General features: G+C 38.7%; 1 protein-coding gene across 2 annotated transcripts in view; it reads left to right on the top strand.

Annotated features, from left to right (window-relative positions):
- LOC126248629 (F-box only protein 30-like) overlaps nt 1-23,499 on the top strand; it is a 77,651-nt gene that overhangs the window by 39,436 nt on the left and 14,716 nt on the right. For both annotated transcript variants that reach the window (XM_049949804.1, XM_049949803.1), the window contains exons 6-7: nt 4,742-4,877; nt 14,907-15,007. In XM_049949804.1, coding sequence (XP_049805761.1) covers nt 4,742-4,877; nt 14,907-15,007 — 237 coding nt within the window. The remainder of the gene's footprint in view (nt 1-4,741; nt 4,878-14,906; nt 15,008-23,499) is intronic.

Genomic DNA, 23,499 nt, shown 5'->3' with positions numbered 1-23,499 from the left:
TCTTTTCATTTCTATTTAAATCAGTATTCAGTGGTGTTGTTATGATCTTATGGTCACGGATTCCCTTTTCTATGTTAACTGAATTGAAAATTTTGGGAATGTTGCTAACCAGGAGATCTAAGATATTAGCTTTTTGAATCACTCCTGTGATTAACTGCTCAAGATAATTTCAGGATAAGGCATTTAGAAAAATTTCATATGATGTATGCCATCAGATAGTCTTTCAGAATATTTCTAAATTTTAAATTTCTTGGGTGTCCACCTGGTTCACATTGTAAGTTCTTTACGTTATTTTGGCAGAAAGACTTGCAGCCATCTTCAGATGATTCCTGATGACTGCTGCTCTGCCCATGTCTGTGTCCTGTATATGTTGGCTATTAGTCCCTCCATCACTTTGCTCCTATTGTTATATGTGCACCTGCTGCAATGAGTGCAGATGGTGGGAGTACTGGTGCCCACCTGTGAAATGGTGAATTGTGGTCTCCAGTGTACACAGTATTGTCGTAGGGTGTGGACCTCACTGTACGGGAATGCTTTGCTTTTTGTAGACACAGTACAGGGTTCCACACCTGACCCTGTTGTAGGCCATTATCTTTGTTAATTAGATTGTCTTGGACCCTAATTTCAGTGGACATTTTGATGATACACTCACAGGAGGAGGAAGATTGCCTGTCTTAGTTTTGTTATAGTCTGTAGTATGGCCAGTTTTATATTGCAGTCAGCCATGTCTGATTTGGTAGTCTGGTGTAATTCAGTGTGATTGTCTGTGTTCATGGCACCTCCCTACTAATTTGCAAACACTTTCCCCAACGTATGCCTTGCTGCATAGGCAGCAGATTTGTTAGACCCATGTCTTATGGAGGCTTAGATCATCCTTTACCGAACTTACTATTGTCAAGGATAGGGGGGTGGGCGAAATACATATTTGACATTTTGTCATTCGAAGATTCTGCTTGCTTTTGTGTAGGTGTTACCAACAAACTGGATGCATGCTACTGATTTGTGTTCCTCATTTTCATTGCATGGTTGTCTACCTATTACTTTCCTGAACACACTCCTTATCTGCTTATTACTGTACACATTCCTTTGGAATGTTGTCTTCAGTAGCTTTGGTTCAGTTGGAAGGCTGTCTTTGTGGCTGGTAAATCACACCATGTGAACAAATGTGTGTAAGAGGCCTTCATGCTGGGAGTTCTGGTGACTGCCGGAGAGATGCAGGTACAGATTCATTTGTGTAAACTTTCTTTGCTCACTGTGTCCAATTTGCCACCTTGTTTGTCTTCCACGAGAATGTCAAGAAACAGGAGGGAGCCAACACTGTCCTGTTCCACCTCCATGGTGAACTGAATGTTGATGTGAAACAAGTTGAGGTGGTGGAGAAATTAGCCAAATTTGCCCCATCCAAGTGACCAAACGACAAACATGTCATCCACATAATGGTAGAAATAGGTTGGTTTTAGTTGGGCTTACTCGAGGACCTTCTCCCCGAAATCTATGAAAAAATTCACCACAACCAGCCACAGAGGATACCTCATGGTGATGATCTCCATATGTTCATAATAATTTCTGTTGAACTGAAAGTAAGTTGAGATGAGCACAAACTCAGAGAGTCTCATTCATATTGGTGTTGAATTTCCTGCTTACAATTCCATGGAGTCCTTTAGAGGTAGGCTGGTGAAGGGGGACACTATGTCAAAACTCACCAACAGGTCACTGTCATTGAGAAAAATTTCTTGTAGATGTAGTACAAAATTAATTGAATTTCTGATATGATGATGGCATTTTCTGGTAAATGGTCTCAGGAGAGCAGTCAGGTGTTCAGCCAATCCATATGTAGTTGCTTCTATATTGTTTCTTATCGGTTGCAGTGGGATTGCCTCATTGTGAATTTTTGACAGCCCGTACAGTGTTGGTGAAGCAGCAGCTTGTGGCCAAGGTTTCTTGACTGTTTTCACATTGAAGGTACTCCAAGGAACTGCAGTAATTTTTCTCTTGAAACAACTTCTCAAATTGCCTTACATTTTCCTTCACAATGCATCACCTAGAAGTTCATAAATTTTGTGTAACACAAAGTTTCCTTTGTTGGCTGTCATGATGACCAATTCTGGGCAGTCATGTAACTCACAGAAGGCTGCTCTTTCTCCATTGAAATTTTTCTCTTCAGTGGTGTGGCCCTTCAGGTGGTTTGTATCACATTGTTTATAATTTCCACAATTGGTAGCGATGTTGGAGTTGGGGCAAAGTTCAATCCTTTCTCAAGCATCAACATTGCTGCTGATCATTGGTTGTCCTCTCTGTAAGGCTGATCATAATTCGCTTAGGTGGTTCTTGAATGGTACTTGTCATCCACAAAGAGGGCATCCCAGTGCAGCCTGCAGTTAGCAGTAGCTCAGCAACAACATATGTATTGGCCCAAACACCTGATAGGTCTCCTGAGTCCATCTGTGGGAAAATGCCAACATCACATCCAAAATTCTATTCATTTTGTACAAAATGTACAAGACTTTTTTCTCAGTAATAGTGACTTGTTGATGAGTTTTGACATAGTGTCCCTCTTCACAAGACTAAAGCACTCCATGGAACTAATAAGCAAGAAATTTGAGACCAATCTGAGGAGACTGCTCATCTAAACTTATTTTCTGTTCAATGGAAATTATTATGAACAGAAACACCCCATATGGTGTCCCCTGTCACTGGTTGAGGCGAATTTGCTCATAGAAGATTTTGAGAAGAAGGCCGTGGAGCAAGTCCAATGAAAACCAACGTGTTTCGACCAGTACATGGATGACACATTTTTCATTTACCTACATGGATGGGACAGCTTTGATAAATGTCATCATCACCTCAACTTGCTTCACCCCAGCATACAGATAGTTTACCACGGAAGCAGAACAGGATGGTGTCAATGTGCTCCTATTTCTTGACCTTCTGAACCAGAAACCAGGAGGCAAATTAGGACACAGTGTGTACAGAAAGCCCACACACACTGATCTGTATCTGCATGCTTCCAGCAGTCACCACAACTTCCAGCATGAAGATTTCTTATACACACTTGTTCACAGGGTGTGATCCATCTGCCACAAAGATAGTGTTTCACTGAGCTGAGACAATATTCTGTAGAAATGTGTACAGCATTAAGGAGATACGGCATGCATTCAGACAGTTAATACATAGACAACAGCAGAAAGATAAAGAGGACTACAAATCACTAGCAAGTGTCCTATTTGTTGGAAATACCTCCAGAAAAGTAAGCAGAATCTTGTAGTAACGCAGTGTTAAATGTGTATTTCAGTCCACCCCCTAACCTTGACATTGGTAGGTTCAGTAATGGATGACCTAAGCCTCCTCAAGCCAGGGTCTGGCAAATACACGGCCATTGTGACAAGGTATATAATAGGAAAAGCATTTGCTAATTAGAAGCTATGAATATATACACCACACTGAGTCATGCCAGACTGTCAAATCACTCATGGCTGACTGTAGTATAAAACTGGTCATACTATAGACTACAACAAAACCAAGATACCTGAGCAACGTTCTTCCTTCTGGGACTGCAAGATCAAAGGAGCCATTTGAAGTTAGGGTCTAGGGTGAGATGATCTAATTAAGAAAGACAGCATCCTACAACTGAGTCAGGGGTGTAACCCTGTACTGTGTCAAGGAAGAGCAAAGCATTGACATACAGTGAGGTGCGCAACCCACAACAGTACTGTGAACATTGGAAACCACAGTTAGAAGCTGGGGGTCACCACCACCACCACCACCACCACCACCACCACCTACTGGGTCAGTTGCACAGGTAGTGATAGGAGCAGAACAGATTTGTGGAGGTGATAATGGTCAACATATATAGGACACTGACATGGGCAGAGTAGCAGTCATTATGAATTAACTGAAGACTGCACTGATTGTATTTGCCAAAATATTGTGGAGAACTTATGTGACCCAGACAGACACACAGGAAGTCTACAGATATCATACAATTCCCTCTCCTTACTACCTGCCATAATCACTTGAGTCTCCCAATCTATAGCTGGTGGTACGTTGAAATCTTCTGCTGGTATTATAATTTGAGTTGAATTTCCCATAAAACGTCGATTTGGACTGCTATCATAAATGTGTGTAATTTTTGTATTATTATCTTGACCACAAATTGTTTTGAACAGAATTACCGATTTTAGCTAGACAGTAGACATCTTCAGAATCTACAATAGAAGTAAAAGAAAAAGAAAAACATTTCTATCTGCTACAGTATGGGATTAAAAACAGATGGCAGGAAATATAATATAAACATGATGTATTTCTCATTCTGCTGAACAGCAGCGAGTCGTAACCATGTAAAAATAAGTTGAGTCTAAACTGCCTTGCATGCATCAGCTGGATATAGATAGGGTGCAAAGCTATCCTAGAGGTTGTAGATGCACACATAGCATACAGATAATTACACAGAGTAATTAAGAAAAGATTTATTTAAAAGTAAATTTCTTTGAAATATTCTCTTTTGTATTTAAATGAGCAAAAAGTATTTTTAACCATCTGAAAAATATATTCATCTTCTGACTGTTTAAAGCTGGTCAGAATTTAACAAAACTTAAAAAAAATGAAAATTGGTAACAGATGTTAGTCTGAAATTGAATACATTTTGATGGCACTGTGGTAGTATTATAAAGGAAGAAGATGGAATAAACTTCGAGAACGTGTGTATTGGTCAGTCTGTCATATGCCAATTTTTGTCCAACAGCTTGTGCAATCTCTCAAAGACCTGTCGTCGCCTGAGAAGTGTATGTTTCTCTCGTCTGAAAGAAAGAGGCATAATTTTGCAGCAGTGGAACAAAATTTTAGTCAATGGAAGAGTTTCTTGGGTGACCAGCAAAGTGGTAATAATTCAGTTATATATAGTTTGAGACCTAATTTAACATATAATATTAAAATGAAGTTTTTGTTGAAAATACTAATTCTTCTGTATGTGCCACATGATTTATTTCCAGCAGAAGTTCACACTCTTAATATTTACAGTAGTTAAACATTCTTGAGTTTATGTAGTGTTAGTGCCAGTGGTGATGCACTATTTTAAGACTGTTCTCATTTATTGTTGGAATATTGTATGTGATGTAATTTCATAACCATAGGCAATTATAGAAATGATTGTTGCATATGGATGAAGATAATTCAGAAATAATTATTTGCATTTGGTCACTATGATAGTACTGATAAAATTTATCCTTGCATTTCAAGAGTGAATTCTGTCATCATCAGGTTGCTGACACTCAGTTTGTGGTGTTCAATTAAATTAAATAAAAAAACACTTTGGACTGTGGATATTCATTTTATACAAAATCTTCCACAAACTGTCAACAATCTTATGAAGAGAATATTGTCTCTTGAAATACATAGTTTAATTATATTGAAGAGCAACATTTTCCCACCAGACTGTGTATTATTTTTTTTATTTTTCACACTACCTGTTTTGAGCATAGTCCATTCTCAAGCACATCACCAGTAATATATGTGATTACATCATTGTAATTAATTTAAAAATCACATGCCCTACATAATTGTGGAAAGCAGAGTCATTAAACATCCTCATCTTGTAATATTTCCTGCAAAGCACGCTGTATACACCCATGCAGACGAAAATTATAAATGCTATTAAAGTGGTTAAATGTAAATAATTGTTACCCATAAATTACAGGAACCACTACCTCCCATCTGAAAAATGGATAACATGAAAATGAACATAATTAATATGCAGTGGACACCTCTGACTGTTGTACATATGCATGAAATTTCAGAATACACTCAGTGTCTTGTGTCATTTGTCACACAATGAGCCATTTAACTCCATTACCAGTGAAGAAGCAGAAAGTTTGTCCAATTCTCTGCTCACTATCCACTTGATTATCAGAACTGAGAATGAGTTGCCCTGAAAGATAGTGGTCTCATTGAGGGAAATGTCTGCACTGCAGGAAGCACTTAATCACTGTGAAATTCTGCAAATAGATGAGCAGGTTATTGCAGTGTGTAAGACAATGTACTCATATTAGAAAGAGGTGATATTCACATTCTGGTCTAGCCTTAATGATTAAAGTTTTCTGTGCATTCCTTAAATGATTTCAGGCAAATAAAAATAGTAATGAAGTCCTGTGCACACACTCCTATAATGAATTACTATAAAGATTTATGTGCACAAGAGGGGAAGGAAGGACAGTTAGTGTGTTGTTCCAGTGATGCAGCAGTCATTGGAGAGGTACAACCAGCCTACATTGCACAATTATGTGGGAGGAAGATGGAAGGAATCAGCAGTGGACACTTTGAAGAAACCATCATGGCATTCACTACAGTGATATATGAAAATTAGGAAAACTTAGTTTATATAGATTGGGCAGGAGTGTGAATATGTCTCCTTCAAGATACGAGTACATCGTGTTGTATGCTGCACCACCACTTTCACTAATTGCGCAGGAATTTTACATGACATCCTTATTCACATAAACACTGTTGCAATTCAGCCATTTAAATGAACTGTAGGGCGAGTGGAATGTGACTTGTGGGTACGAAAGTAAGGGATGACTTGTCTGCTAAAGTTATTCTCTTCCAGTCATTAATCCATATCACAAGGTTGCAACAAGTTTCTTGATTCGATTACATTACATTAAGACTTGTTTCACAGATCATGAATATGACATTTCGTAATGACATGGAAAATGTCAGTTTAACATAAGCCTTCTTTACATGATTTTCTTTTCACTTACTAATTCATATATAAAAATTCATATATTGAGTGGAAGGAGTTGTAATTCAGAAATTCTTTTAATTAGCTTTTAAATGCAGCTAGGCTATCTGTGAAACATTTAATGCTATTTGGCAAATGACCAAACATTTTTGTGGCAGCATAATTCACCTCTTTCTGTGCCAAAGTCAGGTTTAACCCAGAATAGTGAAGGTCGTCCTTTCTTCTAGTGTTGTAGCTATGCACTTTGCTATTATTTTTGAAATGGAATGGGTTATTAATGGTAAGGTCTTATGGGACCAAACTGCTGAGGTCGTCGGTTGATGGGCTATTAAGAAATTTCATAAATGAATATATGTATTGTGCACATACTGTGAATATCTCGAGTTCCTTAAATAAATGTCTGCAAGGTGATCTTGGGTGGTCTCCAGCTATTATTCTGATTACACACTTTTGTGTGATGAATAATTTTTCTCTTAATGATGAATTACCCCAAAATATGATGCCATATGAAAACAGTGAATGAAAATAGGCATAGGAGGCTAATTTACTGATATGTTTATCACCAAAATTTGCCATAATCCTAATAGCATAAGTAGGTGAAACTGTTAGTGTTTCTTCCAATTCAATTTCTCATCAGTGCACACACCCAGAAATTTTGAATGTTCTGCCTTAGCGGCAGACTTCTATTCAAAGTCTATTTTTTATCAATGGTGTTATGCCATGTACTGTACAGAATTGTATATACTGTGTTTTCTCAAAATTTATTGAGAGCCCATTTGCAGAGTGCTGCTTAATAATTTTCTGAAAGACATTATTTACAATTTCCTCAGCTAATTCTTGTTTATTGGGTGTGAGTACTATACTTGGATCATCAGCAAGAAGAACTAGCTTTGCATCTTCATGAATATAGAGTGGCAAGTCATTAATGTATTTTAAAAACAATAAGGGACCCAAGAAAAAATCCTGTGGAACACCATTCTTGATACCTCCCCAGTTTGACTACTCTGCTGATTATTGCAGACTATCTGTATCATTAATTTCAACCTACTGCATTCTTCCAGTTAAATATGAACCATTCATGCACTGCCCCACTCATACCCCAATACATATGCTTATCTAGAATAATTTCATGATTCACAAGCCAAAAGCATTTGAGATATCACAAAATATCCCAAATGGGTGACGTTCGATAATTCAGAGCATTTAACATTTGATCAGTGAAAGCATATATAGCATTTTCTGTTGAAAAGCCTTTGTCTTAAAATCTTCAACTGCTATGATCAGTACCCCATAACCTGATTATTAGTAACCTTTCATAATGGTCTTATCTACTAATGAGATTTTGGCACTGCACTGCTACTTACGTATAGTATTGTTGGGAAAATTACTGTAGAAAACAAATGAAGTGAGGGCTTGGAGATGTGCTCTTCCCTTCATCTTTGTCAGAGAATACTCAAGTCTACATTAAAGTCCTCATACATACCCCTCCCCTTAAAAAAGAAAAGTTAGTGTACTTTCAAAATTTCTGAAGTTAAAACAGCAAATGCTATTACTAAAATTTTTATTTAACTAACTTCACACTAAAATATCTCTTCACAGCAATAATTTTAAAAAGTTCAGCCTGTTTGAGAGGATTGTTTTCTCCAGAATAAATTAGGGTTCTCTCATACGCAGAGTGTACTGGAAAAAGAGATAAAGAGAATATATCTGTATCTAAAATTACCAAATATGCAGCAACCAGTCGCAAAATCATGTTTTATTTATTCACTTTTGCAAATCGATTTCAACTGATTAACAGCCGTCATCGGTGCTATCAACCAATATGTGCTCTGAGTAGTAATACTGTCTGAAGCAGAGGTTAAACATCAAATGATGGCTGTTAATCAGTTGAAATCGATTTGCAAAAGTGAATAAATAAAACATGATTTTGTGACTGGTTGCTGCATATTTGATAATTTTATAGTTTATGGTCACTGCTCGACTTGGAAACCACATGGAGCCCACCATTCATATCTGTATCTGTTCCCATGGAATATGATGTTCTATGAAGTACATGCTATCTGATTCAGAATCCATTTTCAGTTCATTGACTTCTGCCTGAAGTCCCATTCTGTTTGTATGAAACACATGTAATGTTGTGCAGCATGCTTTCTCTGTATTCACAAAGACCTTTGTCACTAAGGATTAGTTTTTGTGTACCAGTACTTTTTGGTTATGATCTTCCTCATTAGCCTTGTTTTCCACAGTCATGTCAGACATTGATGCTTTTGTGACATCCAGCACTCACGTAATCTTGATAAACATGTTGCAAGCATCTACTGGGCTTAATTGCCCTTGTCAAAAAGTTGGAGGTCATTTGTCATTTCAGTTTGCTTCACCAGCTGCCATCCAGTTAAAAGATAGCTTTCTGTACAAGTATGCTAACATCTTCCACTGCTGTAAGAAATGAGCACTGAAATGCACATGTTAAGACTTCCCAAAAGTTTTTAGACAACATAGTTGTATGGAGATAAACAGCGATTAATTTACTTATAATCAGTTATTCAAAATGACAGTCACAATCACATTATTTATTTTGCCGCCAACTGGTTTCAACCCACGATGAGGTCATCTTCAGGGCAATTTACATCGTTTGGTCACTCGCTGGAGTCGTCACCCTGCCTGTGCACAGTTGGTAACTTCCCAAAAGTGTTTTGTTCTGGAAGAGTTTATTATATTGATGACATATCTGTACTTGTTATCTAATGTGTTGACATAAAATTGTGATGATAAAGTTTCTAAGGAGGCTTGGTGGAAAGTTTATTATGGTTGCAATATTTTTCTGTGAAGATACCTATTTAGAACACATCAGCTTTACTCACGGCTAGATAAGATTACATTCCGGGCATGCACATCATATGACATATGCATGTACATGGATACACTTTAAAGAAAACATAAGGATACACTTTAAAGAAAACATAAGGATATGCTTTAAAGAAAACAGAAAACACATATAGGATGCATCCCCCCTCCCCCCCCTCCCTCTCTCTCTCTCTCTCTCTCTATTCGTTTAGCCAATTCCGACCCTCCATGATCTTGCTTCCTCTCACAGACTTTCCATGTTGAAATCCATTACTTATGTGATGTCGTCTGTCCATCTCATCCTTTGCCCCCTCTTCTCTTTGTGCTTTCAGTATGCCCCAGCATTAACTTATTTTCCAGTGAATCATGTCTTTTCATAATGTGCCCAAGCTAAGTGAGTTTTTGTTTCAGAATCAGACATTCCAAGGAGCACTTTGGTTTTATTTGCTGTAATACTGACCTATTCATTCTCTTTGAAGTCCATGGAATGTTAAGGAGCTTTCTCCGACAGCACAATTCAGAGGTGTCTATTCTACACCATTCAGCCTTCCTTATGGTCCATGTCTCACATCCATACATCACACAACTGAAAAGACCAAAACAAATATTATATAGATCTTTGTTGTTAAATTTATTTCTCTACTTCTCAAAACATTGACAAGGTTGGACATTGCCTTTCTGCCAAGTAAGAAACGTCTCTTGGTTTCGTGGCTGCATTACCATCAGCAGCAATCTGGGAGCAGAGATAATTGAACATAGAAACCACCTCCATTGTTTCTCTTTGTATTTGCCATGAAGTGATATGTGTAGTTGCCATAATTTTCATTTTCGTGATATTTGACATTAGACCAGCCTTTGTATTCTCATCTTTCACCTTCAGTAAGAGGATTTTTAACGGTTCTTCATCATCTGCTTATGTAAGGTTCTATTTATCCCAGCTATTTTAATTCTGATTTCTTCTTCATCTAACCTGACATTCCTCATAATGTGCTCCACATACTGCAGTCTTACTGTACTCCTTTTTGTATCTTGACCCTTTTAGTTGCCCCATATATGGTTCTCACCATGGTTTCTTGGTCAGAGTGTAAATGCCACTTGAGGTAGATGAGGTGATCTGGTATTCCCATGTTTTTTAGTGCTTCCCATAATTTGTTGTGGTCAACATAGTGAGAGACTTTAACATAATCAATAAAGCAGAGATACACACCTTTCTGGAATTATCTTGCCTTTTCCATAATCCATTGTATGTTAGTAATTGGATCTCTGGACCCTCCTCCTTTACAAAATCCAACTTGTTCTTCAGGTAGTTCTCAGTCTATATACTGGCGAAGTCTATTTTGTAAGATTTTAAACATGACTTTGCTAGCATGAGAGAGGAGTGCAATTGTTCAGTGATTTGAACATTCTTTAGAAATTCCCTTATTTGGAATCAGGATGAATACTGAGATTTTCCAGTCTTTTGGCCACTGTTGGGTTCTGCATGTTTTCTGACATATTGAATGCAACACTTTCACTGCATTCTTTCCAATGAGTTTGAACACTTCTGCAGGAATTCCAAGTACACTAGCCTTGTTTTTAACAGTACTTCATAGGGCCCATTTGACTTGACCTCAATCTCTAAAACACCTTGCTCTGCTTCTAAAATTACATTGACTCCATTATCATCATCTAATTCTTTCTTATATAGATCTTCTACATATTATGCCCTTCTTTCTTTAATGTCCTCTGCTTCTGTTAGATCTTTAATATTTCTGTCTTTTATCATTCCAATTTCTGCCTGGCATTTTCCTTCGATGTCTTTCAAACAGTGGAAAATCCAGGATGGAATGTAACAGCATTATGAAAAGGTAAGTTGATACTCACCATATAGTGGCGATGCTGAGTCACAGATAGGCCCAACAAAAAGACTGTCCCAAATGAGATGGTCTTTTTGTTGTACCTATCTGCAACTCAGCATCTCCACCTTTGATGTCTTTAGTTTTCTTGTAAAGATCCCTTGTCTTCCTCATTCTCCTACCCTCTTCAACCTCTTAGCACTATTCATTTAAGAAAATATTCTTGTATTTTCTGGCTAATTTCTGAAACTTTGTATTTAATTTAAAAGTTACTGATCCATCCATTTTGATTTTTGCTTTTTTTCTTTCATCTGCAATTTGCAATGCCTCATCCAGTAACCATCTAGCATTCTTGATATTCTTTATGTTTGGAATGTATTTTTCTGTTGTGTCTTCTAACTCTAATACATGAAATGTGTTTTTGACTTCTACTGGATAATCAGAAGGTATGCTATTAAGGTTTTATCTTTAAGATGGAATAGCTCTGGCTACTTTTGTCAGCTTCAACCAGAATTCTGCAATCAAGAGCTCATGATCTGATCCAAAATTAGCTCCAGGTCCTGTTGTAGTTGACTAGACAGCACTCTTCCACCTCTGATTACGAAGTATGTAATCAGCTTCATTCTGTTGTTGCCTGTCTGGCAAAGTGTAGGTGTATAGTGTTGTTTGGGTAACTGGAAGAGGAAGAATGAAATGTCAGTGGACACCACTGTGATATGGACACAAATACTCAAACTGACATGGACTCAGAGCTTAGTGGATTGCTGAGACAGTATCTGTGTGAATCAGATTATTCACTGAACATTAGATTGAATATACAGAACACATTATCTGTAACTGAATGACTGTAAATTAAAACACTATGTTTTGTATGATGGCAACGGCCTTGCCACAGTGGATACACCGGTTCCCGTGCGATCACCGAAGTTAAGCGCTGTCGGGCGTGGCCGGCGCTTGGATGGGTCACCGTCCCGCCGCCACGTGCTGTTGCCATTTTTCGGGGTGCACTCAGCCTCGTGATGCCAATTGAGGAGCTACTCGACCGAATAGTAGCGGCTCCGGTCAAAGAAAACCGTCTTAACGACCGGGAGAGCGGTGTGCTGACCCCATGCCCCTCCTATCCGCATCCTCACCTGAGGATGATACGGCGGTCGGATGGTCCCGATGGGTCGCTTGCGGCCTGTAGACGGAGTTAGTTAGTTAGAGTTAGTATGTTTTGTATGATAAATATGGTAAAAAATATTAATGATAGTCCAAAGATAGAGATAGCAATGCTAAAAGACTAAACTAAAGAGAGGAAGGAAAAGAACCCCTACGTGTGATAACTAATGATAAATATCAGTGAAATGTTATCTAAAATTTTAATTCTGTGTTAAGTGACAAACAGGTGGAGAAAATTTTGTACAATGATGTTGTCGTAAGAAACTTCATTCCCACTGCTGTTAAATGAATGAATAAAGTATTTTCTGCCATCTGAAAAGTATGAGAAATTCTGTGAAGATTGGCCAAGGGTTCTTATCATCCCATTGTTCAGATATGGAAACAGGAAAAACTTCTGAATTTCAAAGCCATTTTACTTCTGTCACTCACTTTTAAATTATTAGGAGAAAACTGACAAACCTCATGCTAAGGTCTCTGCCTGTAACTAGAGGAATCTTAGTTCAGGTCATGCTCTGGGTTTCTTGTCTTATGTGTTTTTTTTTTTTTTTTTAAATCCCTCCAGAGTTCAGAGAAAGTGATTTCAGGTAAGTCTTGGCCATCAATAGGTCTTAAACTCCAATGAAAAGTTACTATGAAAATTCTGTCTTTTGTAAAATGTAATTATTTATGTGAATATTAATTGTGTTTTTTCATAATGACACTCATTAGTATAAAGTCAAATAAAACTTAAAATTTTAGTCAGTCTCATTCAAAGTGGATTTGAGCACCGATAAACTTTCAAAAACTTGTCATTATGGAGTTTTTGCATTGATTTGGTACAAATTAGGTACTGTTAACTGTATACTTCCAGCTACTTACAGAAATGGCAGTTGTCAGTGAAACTACATGTTACACTAAATGGTACTAGACATAAATGTTGTTTGTTGTAGTTTTGGCCTTTTATACCATTTTTATGTGTGTTTTGTGAATTGTGGTGAGTTACAGTTCATATGTGTAAATGGTTCGATGAATGAACCACAACTGTTGAGTGCATAGAAATGGTTTCAAAACACTGGTAGGCAGAAGACAGTTTTGGAAGTGAAAACCATACTGCAGCAAATCTGTCACCTTATCAAAGTTGCTAAACATATACATAGACTCATTTATAAATAGCCATCATAGTTTTTCTGTCAGCCCTTGATATGTAGATGTAATTCAGAGCAGAACACTAAATGAAAGACAATAACGAGAACAAGAAAGTCTAAGTACAATGCAGACGAAATCCAATAAGCAGAGTGGCATGATTGGTAGTAGCTCAAAAGCAGACTGCACTAGACTGAATCATACTGCCTGTCTGGCTTCGTTGCTGCAAATGGCTTGACCCACATGATATGCCACACATGCACCTGGTGATGATGGTTCACTACAATCTGTAGCACCTCTGAGTCGTGGTCAGTATCAGCCATTGGTGGGCATATTGTATTGGTGACTGGGACATATGTCTTTGTGGTGTTCTATCTTTAATACCATATCTGTAAAAGACGAGCACCTTTGTGTCTGTCAAACCACATAGGTACAGTGTCCTGTAGTTCCTTATTTGTGTAAGCCAAAGAATGTAATTCCATTGACAACTGTATGAAGTAACTGTATACTGAGTTGTTCCTAAGACTACATGCATCCATTGAAAACAAATAAAGGTACCATAACAGTATTTGACCACGTGCTACAGCATCAACTAAGTAACTAATAATACTTCAGTGAATGGAATGGGATGTTGCGGATTACCTTCTTTACAGTCTGTATTTGATATGTGGCTTCCATCTTTTTACTGAGATAAAGATGTAATTGAGCATATGACATTTCACATCAAATGAGGACATGCCAGGCACTGTGATAATATTTCTATCAAAAGTTAGCAGAGTTTTTTGCAAAGAGTGCAGAAAAACTGGTATGTCCGTTTTCTGTTTATATACCCATTCTGATACTCACATGTGATTTAATTTCCGGCACTATCACAGGTTGAAAAGTAAATAGCCCTCATATTAATATGATGATAGAAAACAACAGAATGAATAAAGGAAAGCAATTTTTGTATAGAGGATGGGCAAGGAAATGGCTAGTTAATTACTGTAACTCACCTTTTTTATTAATAATTCTTGTGAACCAAGGGAAAATTATAGACATCAGTTGGAAAAATATTCTACTTCTGTTTGGTTTCTCAAACTTTATGGTATATGCTTTTTTACCTTTCAATGTATTGTTTCTTTATAGTTAGTAGCATCTGTAATGTGTGCAAAAAACCTATATGTGTAAGTATTTACTGAATAGTGGTATTTTTTCTTTATTAATTTCAGAAATGGGTATTCAGTACTGCATTCAGCCCTATTGAGGGCTGGGTTCACACAAACTCAGGAAATATGTCTGACCATTTACATCACTGTGCTTATAATGTCAGGTAAGACTGTGTTAAATATCTAAGGTTAGAAGAAATTTAATTGAAATTATTTTTATGAACAGTAGTGGCTCCCTCTCCCTCCCCCTCCCCACCCCTCTCCCACACCCTCCCCCTCTCCTTCTCTCCTACCTACCCCACCTCTCTCTCTCTCTCTCTCTCTCTCTCTCTCTCTCTCTCTCTCTTTCTCTCTCTCTCTCTCTCTCTCTCTCTCTTTGTGTGTGTGTGTGTGTGTGTGTGTGTGTGTGTGTGTGTGTGTGTGTGTGTGTGTGTGTGTGTTCGTGCGTGCGTGTGCGCGCTTATGTATTTTAAGTCTGGGTATGTTTAAGTATACATTCCCTCCCCCATTCCCTACTCCCCCACTCACTTCTTCACCAGATGTCACTGATACATGGTGATCTGGTAAGGCACAATTCAGATGTAGCCCGTTCATGTAAAAAGTTTACCACATGAGTATTTTGCCAGGAAGTGCGGAGATACAGTACCAGCAAATGCATATTTGCCAGTCTGTGCCTCAATATACTAGGTTAAGCCCTATCTCTTTGCAGTCTAATGAAGGAAAAGCATGTGCTGATTATAGTGACTTTTATGTAGGATGAAGATTTTAAAGACTGGCCCCATTGGTGCTCTTTGAAAGAAGGTCTCGTTGGCATTGATGTTCACTCTTCTTGTACCCTTTAATTTTCTTAGTGATCCAAAAAAATACAACACTAAACAAGCACTCCTTACAGCCATCTACATGGCACATGTACACACTTGACAAGCTACACTGAGCAAAGTAAGAAGAAGGGGAAATCTGCCTCAGTATATTGAGTGAAACTACATATACACTATGCTATGAAGAGTATCCGGACACCTGGCTGAAAACAACTTCAAAGTTTGTGGCACCCTCCATTGGTAATGTTGGAATTCAGTATGGTGTTGGCCCATCCTTAGCCTTGATGACAGCTTCCACTCTCACAGGCATACATTCAGTCAGGTGCTGGAAGGTTTCTTGGGGAATGACAGCCCATTCTTCGTGAAGTGCTGCACTGAGGTATTGATGTCGGTCAGTGAGGCCTGACATGAAGTCGGCATTCCAAAACATCTCAAAGGTGTTCTATAGGATTCAGGTCAGGACTACGTGCAGGCCAGTCCATTACAGGGATGTTATTGTCATGTAACCACTCCGCCACAGGCCATGCATTATGAACAGGTGCTCGATCGTGTTGAAAGATGCAATCACCACCCTGGAATAGCTCTTCAACAGTGGGAAGCAAGAAGGTGCTTAAAATATCAATGTAGATCTGTGCTGTGATAGTGCTACGCAAAACAACTAGGAGTGCAAGCCCCCTCCATGAAAAACACGACTACACCATAACACCACCGCCTCCGAATATTCTGTTGGCACTACACACGCTGGCAGATGACGTTCACCGGGCATTCACCATACCCACACCCTGCCATCGGATCGCTACATTGTGTACCGTGATTCGTCACTCGACACAACGTTTTTCCGCTGTTCAATTGTGAAATGTTTACGCACCTTACACCAAGCGAGGCGTCGTTTGGCATTTACCGGCGTGATGTGTGGCTTATGAGCAGCCGCTCGACCATGAAATCCAAGTTTTCTCACCTTGTGCCTAACTGTCATAGCACTTGAAGTGGATCCTGATGCAGTTTGGAATTCCTTTGTGATGGTCTAGATAGATGGCTGCCTATTACAAGTTACGACTCTCTTCAACTGTCGGTTGTCTCTGTCAGTCAACAGACAAGGTCGGCCAGTACGCTTTTGTGCTGTAAGTGTCCCTTCATGTTTCCAATTCCTTATCACATTGGGAACAGTGTTTAGGAGTGTGGAAATCTTGCATGCAGATGTATGACACTAGTGACACCCAATCACCTGACCATATTCGAAGTCCATGAGTTCCACGAAGTGCCCCATTCTGCTCTCTCACAATGTTTAATGACTACTGAGGTCGCTGATATGGAGTACCTGGCAATAGGTGGCAGCACAATGCACCTAATATGAAAAATTATGTTTTTGAGGTGTCTGGATAATTTTGATCACGTAGTGTAAATGGTCTGTGAGGAAATCCAAATGAATGAGTGGTTAGGCACACATTATATTTGTTTTCTAGTTGGCACTTAGGCCACAGCTGGTTTCTGCATAATAATAAACATTTGTAATAATTGTATGTGGAAGACATTGTCATTTAGGTACATTGCTGGTATTATGAGGGGTAGCGAAGCGAAAATTAGACAGATGGAAAAAAGTAAGTAAACTGTTTATTTCAGACATAATCACCATAACATAATGTTTTTGACTCACTTTGAGTTAGGATGGTCAATGCCTTAATTGAAAAATGTTGCAGTTGCGTACAGTACTATGATTGTACCCAGGCATACACCTCTTTGTTCAAAGCAGATCGATGGCCACAAATGTCTTTCTTCAGGGACCCAAAAATATGGAAATCACACGGGAAGAGCTGGGGGTTATGTGGGGATATGTAAGGGCTTCTCAGCAAAACTTCTGGAATGTAGTGGAGACAACCTTAGCAACATGTTGGCCCACATGGGTACAGTCATGGTTCCATAGGCAACCACAAACATTTTGCCATGAAGGCATTGATCATCTTATCACACAGTAGGATAAATTTGTTAACAGTTATGGAAAAAAATTTTGAAGTAATAAGCAGCTACTTACATTTTTCCGATCTGTTTTATTTTTATTTGACTGCCTCTTATACAGTTAACTTAGTTAATAGGGTCAAAGAGGTAAGGCAAGACATGTGACATCAACATGCAGCAGAAAACTGATGAGAGATGGATGTGGTTTCAATTCTGATACATGAGTAATTCAGTGACCATCCTAACTAGTCTCAGTCAACTGTTAATAAAATGTACAATGCAGTACACATTGGTTTTCTGCTGATGGAAGGAAGAAAAATGCCTCAAGAAATTAATGTCACTCAGCATACACCTTAAGTTGAGGTTTTGGGTCATTCGCCCATCTAAAGTTTTTACATCCTTTATCACAGTTTTGAAATTGTATTTTATAAAGTAAACTTACTTACACAGTTTCAAAGCCATCAGTAAATTTTTAGCAAATATAGTTACAAAATGACAGATTTCAACATTAGAGTATATCCCACAATTTACGGATGGTAAATGCAGTAGCAGTATATCACAAATTGCAGGAGACAAGAACAATCAGACACTGAATAAGCCAATGATACTGTCTCCACCCTCTCTTGTCCTCTTCCATTATAAGGAGGACAAATGTTTAAGAAAAATGAAGAAAATAGATAAGTGAGAACAAAAGGTGTGAGGAATCGTAACAGTGGCTACCCTAAAATTGACCTTGAACTTTTACTAAGGTAACTGTTAATTCCTTATCACCATCTCTCTAGTTCCTCAATTGATTGATCATCAATTACTTCACCAGAAGATTACTGCTGTGTAACAACAGAATCTACATCTGACTCCACCAGCTACTTTAAGGTATGTGGCAATTGCGAATAATACTGTCTGTGGTCCGTAGCCTAGGTTGCAAAGGTCTGTCCATACACATGCCAGCTATCTTGCCTTATTTGTTATACTCATCTTAAGCATCCTCAGTTTGAAGCGGGAACAAAGTATCCATTGTTGTTTCATCCTCTCATCCATAGATCAGCAAAAATGGTGCAAAACCCATAGTGTCTTTGTTTGCTGTGTTGTATCTGAATATTGTGAGAGACAGAATTGTATTTGAGTCTCTGTTCAGTGTCTATGTATATTGAGAGCACATTTGTGAACATCTTATTAAAACATTGTGTGATGACATTTGTCTGCTGCTGGTAGGTAGATGTCATCCTGTGGATGATGTTGCATTATGAAATTACTCCTGACACCAATCTTGACTAAAAAATTTTTCTGTGATTAATGAACTTTAATTCAAAAGTATATCTTCCACAAGAAACCACATGATTTACAGAACTTTGACAGTTCCTATAGCCTTGATGACTGTGTAGTGGATGAAGTAGTCAATGAACCTGTTATCCATTTATTCCCATTTGTTGACTCGATTAATCTCCCAAAAAAGGAAATTCCAGTGTAATGAAGTGGAGCAACTGTAGGAGGAATTGCTACGAGATGTCCTCGGAATACTAAGGCATGGGCTTCCATTGTTGGCAGTTCCCTACAGTGGCTTACAAAATGTCTTTCAGTTCAATTGAGACTTGGCAAATGATATCTGCTTTAGATTATATCAAAGGTCTTTGAAACTACCTGATGACTTGACATTGGAGTGTCATGAAAATACTTCAGTATGTAAATGAACTGGGATGATGAGCAACCATTTGCATCCCGTTGGGTCATAATTATTTTTACACAGTGTTCCATCTTTTAATCTTAATTCTGCTTTGGTGACATCTTTCATTTCTATGGTATCTACGATCTTCACTGATGTTGGATTTTTCCTTTGTTCATTACTGCTGCGATGACTTGGATATAGAGTTTCACTCTACCAAAACAGTACATAAATGTTGTAGTAAATGATAGGAGTATGGGTAGTGTTGGAAGGAAAGAAACATAAGTGAGTGTATGAGAGGGAAACTGGAAGCTGATGACTTCTCTCTGCCTTTTGTGTGTTTTGCACATTATTAGAACAGCATGCACTTCGGTGTTAGTCCATTGTATATTTGATGTTCTTAAAAAATATAAATTGCATTTTATAAATAATAAAAATTAGTGGACCACGAAACTTTTGCTCTTTTATGTAACCAAAGCAATATTGAGTACTTTCAATGCAAGTACAGTTTACGCGTACAAATCTATATAATTATTGTTGTTATTCTGTACCCAATAGAACGTTCTTCATCATGATCAAAAGCAACAGTTTCCTGTTATTATTGGTAAGTGTGAAAGTTGTTTATGAATAACAATAAAATGTTTTATATAAGTTCAATGAAGTATTGGAGCGAAGTTTGATATGGTTTTAAGGAAATGTTTTTTTTTTCTAGAGCTACATAATATATCTGTATTGCTTTTCTTGATTTTTGCTACAACATCCTTCTGTTTCACGTTACAAACCAACAATAACTTTTGAGTAAAACCTGAATTAAACATTGAAAATTTGAATCTCGCTATAAATACTGCTTATTTTGAAGTACCAGATGGGAGGATAACTATATAGAACAAAAATGTTCCATAGTTTATGTAGCCGTTTATATGAGGGTTGCCCAGAAATTAATGCACTGCATTTTTCCTTCTTCAGCAATTCTTTATGAAACATAATGAGAATTACACACACACAAGAATGGTGTTTTATCCACACACCCTATTTTTCCACGTAATCTCCGTCTCATTTTATATCCTTCCTCCAGTGTGAAACAAGGGCATGACTGCCCTGTCAGTATCAGTCCTTGTCCTGATGGCAGATAATGGCATCCACACTTTCTTTGGTAATTGACAGGTGTAGCACCAACTGCCGAGTCCCAATGCGTCTGTCCTTGCAAATGACTATATCAGCTCGCTGCAACACGTCAGGTGTGACAGCCATGGATGGCCTCCCCAACCGCTGCAAATTGTGGAGCTCCACTGAACTGCCTTCTGATGACCTCATCCTCCATGCCCAGTGACTAACTGTGCTTCTGTCGACAGAAGATGCTCCATAAACTTTGCACAAGTGTTTGTAAATATTTCCCACAGTTTCTTTCTCTGCAGTGAGAAATTCAATGACGGCACATTGCTTGTAAGGTACATCACCAACAGATGACATTTTGAAACTGTCCTGCAGCTACACTACCTGTCGGAAGTGGCGGAAACTTGGCACGCTCACTCAGGAGACTTCAAATAATACATATGTAACGTTTCACACTTGTAGCATTGTTTTTGGCTGAGAAAAAGAATGTGGTGTATTACGTTCTGGGCAACCCTTGTATATCCTTATCCTGTTTCTAAGCAGTTCACCACTTCCGGTTTCTGGGGGAACCTAGTAAGACACTGAAGACACTGATCTCATACACAAACAGAGCAATGAAAATGAGGTAATGCCCCTTAGATATGCAACACACCTAACATACAGGAAATACAGTTATGAGCTTAACTGACCAAGGTAACTAGGGAAATTACTGTAGTCTTCACTTACTTATGGTAGTTTACAGTAACCTGCAGTAATTCTACAACTCTACATGGGTACAACCAGCACCTATTATGTTCCTTGAATGGATTTTGTGAAAAGCAGATAGCATCATTGTTTATGCGTGTAACAGTGACTTTGTGCCCTGAAGCTTCAGTGCCCTTTTCGCAAGATGTCTTACTGATTTCTTTAGGATTATCAGTTGGCATACATAATAATCAAATGTCACAACAGTGAATGGACTGCTATATTAATGGGGCTGATCAGATGATTGCAATGCACTATTTCTCAGTCATACAGTAATTCTTCTAAAATCATATGAGCCTTTGTTTTCAGATATTTTATTTGTTGTAAGGAAGAGGACCACAACTGATTTTGGGAATGACAATTCAGTCAGCTGCCAACAGAAATCAAAGATTCTCCCTGAATGGAGAAGGCAGGCATCAGTGGTGAACAATTTGCAGCTAGCTGCACCCAGTGTGCTCAGTGGCTACTGGCGGGACCTCTTCCATATCTCAGATGAGAGCCTCAGAAAACGCACTTAGCTGACACTGGCTTTCTTTCCCAACTTGTGCACTGTTTCTCTGAGGGCCTTCCATCATCCACCCAACATTGGAGCTTCCACTGACTACCATACCTAAATTCTGCACTTCTCCAGACCTTTCAGCGAGATTGGCTTTGGTTCTAACAAGAGAGGAGTCTGATGCTGGATTAGATACATTCTCAGCAATGGGCAAGACCTCAAATATGCTTTCAAGACATAAAGGGGCAGCTGTGTGGACATTACCTTCTTTTGCCTTCCATGTAGAGGTTGACAGGATGACTTCGTTACCCACTGTTTTGAATCAGTTGAGCAATCATGATCTGTGTAGAAGTTTCATTTAGTTCAGAGTGCTTGTTTTCATAAAAATGATTTCACATTTTTGGTGATTTTCGTTTCACATGTTTCTTTATCCTGAAAAGGCTTGGACCCTCTTTTAATCTAAATTATAAGATGAAGTCACACAGATCCAGTGAATAGGATGGGTGTGAAACTATCTTAGTTTTAAGACTTAATTATGTTACTCAATGTAGAATATTTACCCACCTCAGCAGCCATGTGTGTTAACATGCTGCTTACAGGTTGGGGAGGTGCATCGGGCCCGGATCTGCCTGGCACATTAACTGTGAAGGTCGGTGTGCTGGCCAGCCTGAATATGGATTGTAGATGGTTTCTCACAGCTAGCCGTTGTGGCCGAGCGGTTCTAGGCGCTTCAGTTTGGAACCGTGCGACGGCCACGGTCGCAGATTCGAATCCTGTCTCGGGCATGGACGTGTGTGATGTCCTTAGGTTAGTTAGGTTTAAGTAGTTCTGAGTTCTAGGGGACTGATGACCTCAGAAGTTAAGTCCCATAGTGCTCAGAGCCAGTTTTGGTTTCTCACATCCCATTAAGTGAATTCTGGGCTGGTACCCAAGTCCCACATCAATCATGTGATTTGCAAACATATAGAGAACTTTTACTCACTTTCACATTAATAACAATACATGCATGCACTTTCGGTGCCCATATTCCATTCTGGCGGTAGGGGGGGGGGGGGGGTGGAGGGTGGCATAATATATAATAGTGTGGTGACGGGAAGGCCATCCAGCCAACACTTAAATTAACCATGCCAAATCTGTTAATGACCATGCTGACCCTATGTTGATACGTGGTACAAAGGCACAAGGAAGAAATGATGACTCCATTTACAATATTAGCTGTGATGATTGTATGAGACAAGTAAAAATGGTATGCTGAACTGGAATTTGAACCCAGATTCCTGCCATTTCTGGGCGGTACAATACTGGTTATTCCACCCACAGAGGGTCACTTTTAGCTATAACTCATTACAGATACAGATTACAGATCAATACACAACTTTATCTTGTCACATAAAGTCATTATCATTTTGTATTTTGGCCAAAAAAATGGTCGATGCACAACACTTTGCAATTTGGAATATTGTCATGGTGAAGAACCAGTTATCTCATAACCACATTGCAACCTGTAATTATTGCAGTAGCTCTCATGACTGTAACACCATGCATCACCATCTGTAATAATTTTTCCTAGAACTTGATATCAACACATTGATGTGTCATACTTACTTGACTTGACTTGACTTAATTCCTTTGGCCCCTATGGGGGCGTAGGGCATGTAGGAGAACTCTCCATCCGTCTCTGTCTTTGGACACTTGCCTCAATTCTGCGCAGGTCTTGCTAACTCTTTTTGCTTCCCCTTCCACTGTCCTCTTCCATGTGCCCCTAGGTCCTCCTCTCTTCCTTGTTCCCTGGGGATTCCATTCCAATATTTTTTTCCTGATGGCTCCATCTGGTTTTCTCAAGGTGTGCCACAACCAACTCCACTTTCTCTC

Source organism: Schistocerca nitens, chromosome 3 (assembly GCF_023898315.1).
Source record: "Schistocerca nitens isolate TAMUIC-IGC-003100 chromosome 3, iqSchNite1.1, whole genome shotgun sequence".
NCBI classification, from domain to species: domain Eukaryota; kingdom Metazoa; phylum Arthropoda; class Insecta; order Orthoptera; family Acrididae; genus Schistocerca; species Schistocerca nitens.
This window is presented reverse-complemented; position numbering and strand designations above follow the sequence as displayed.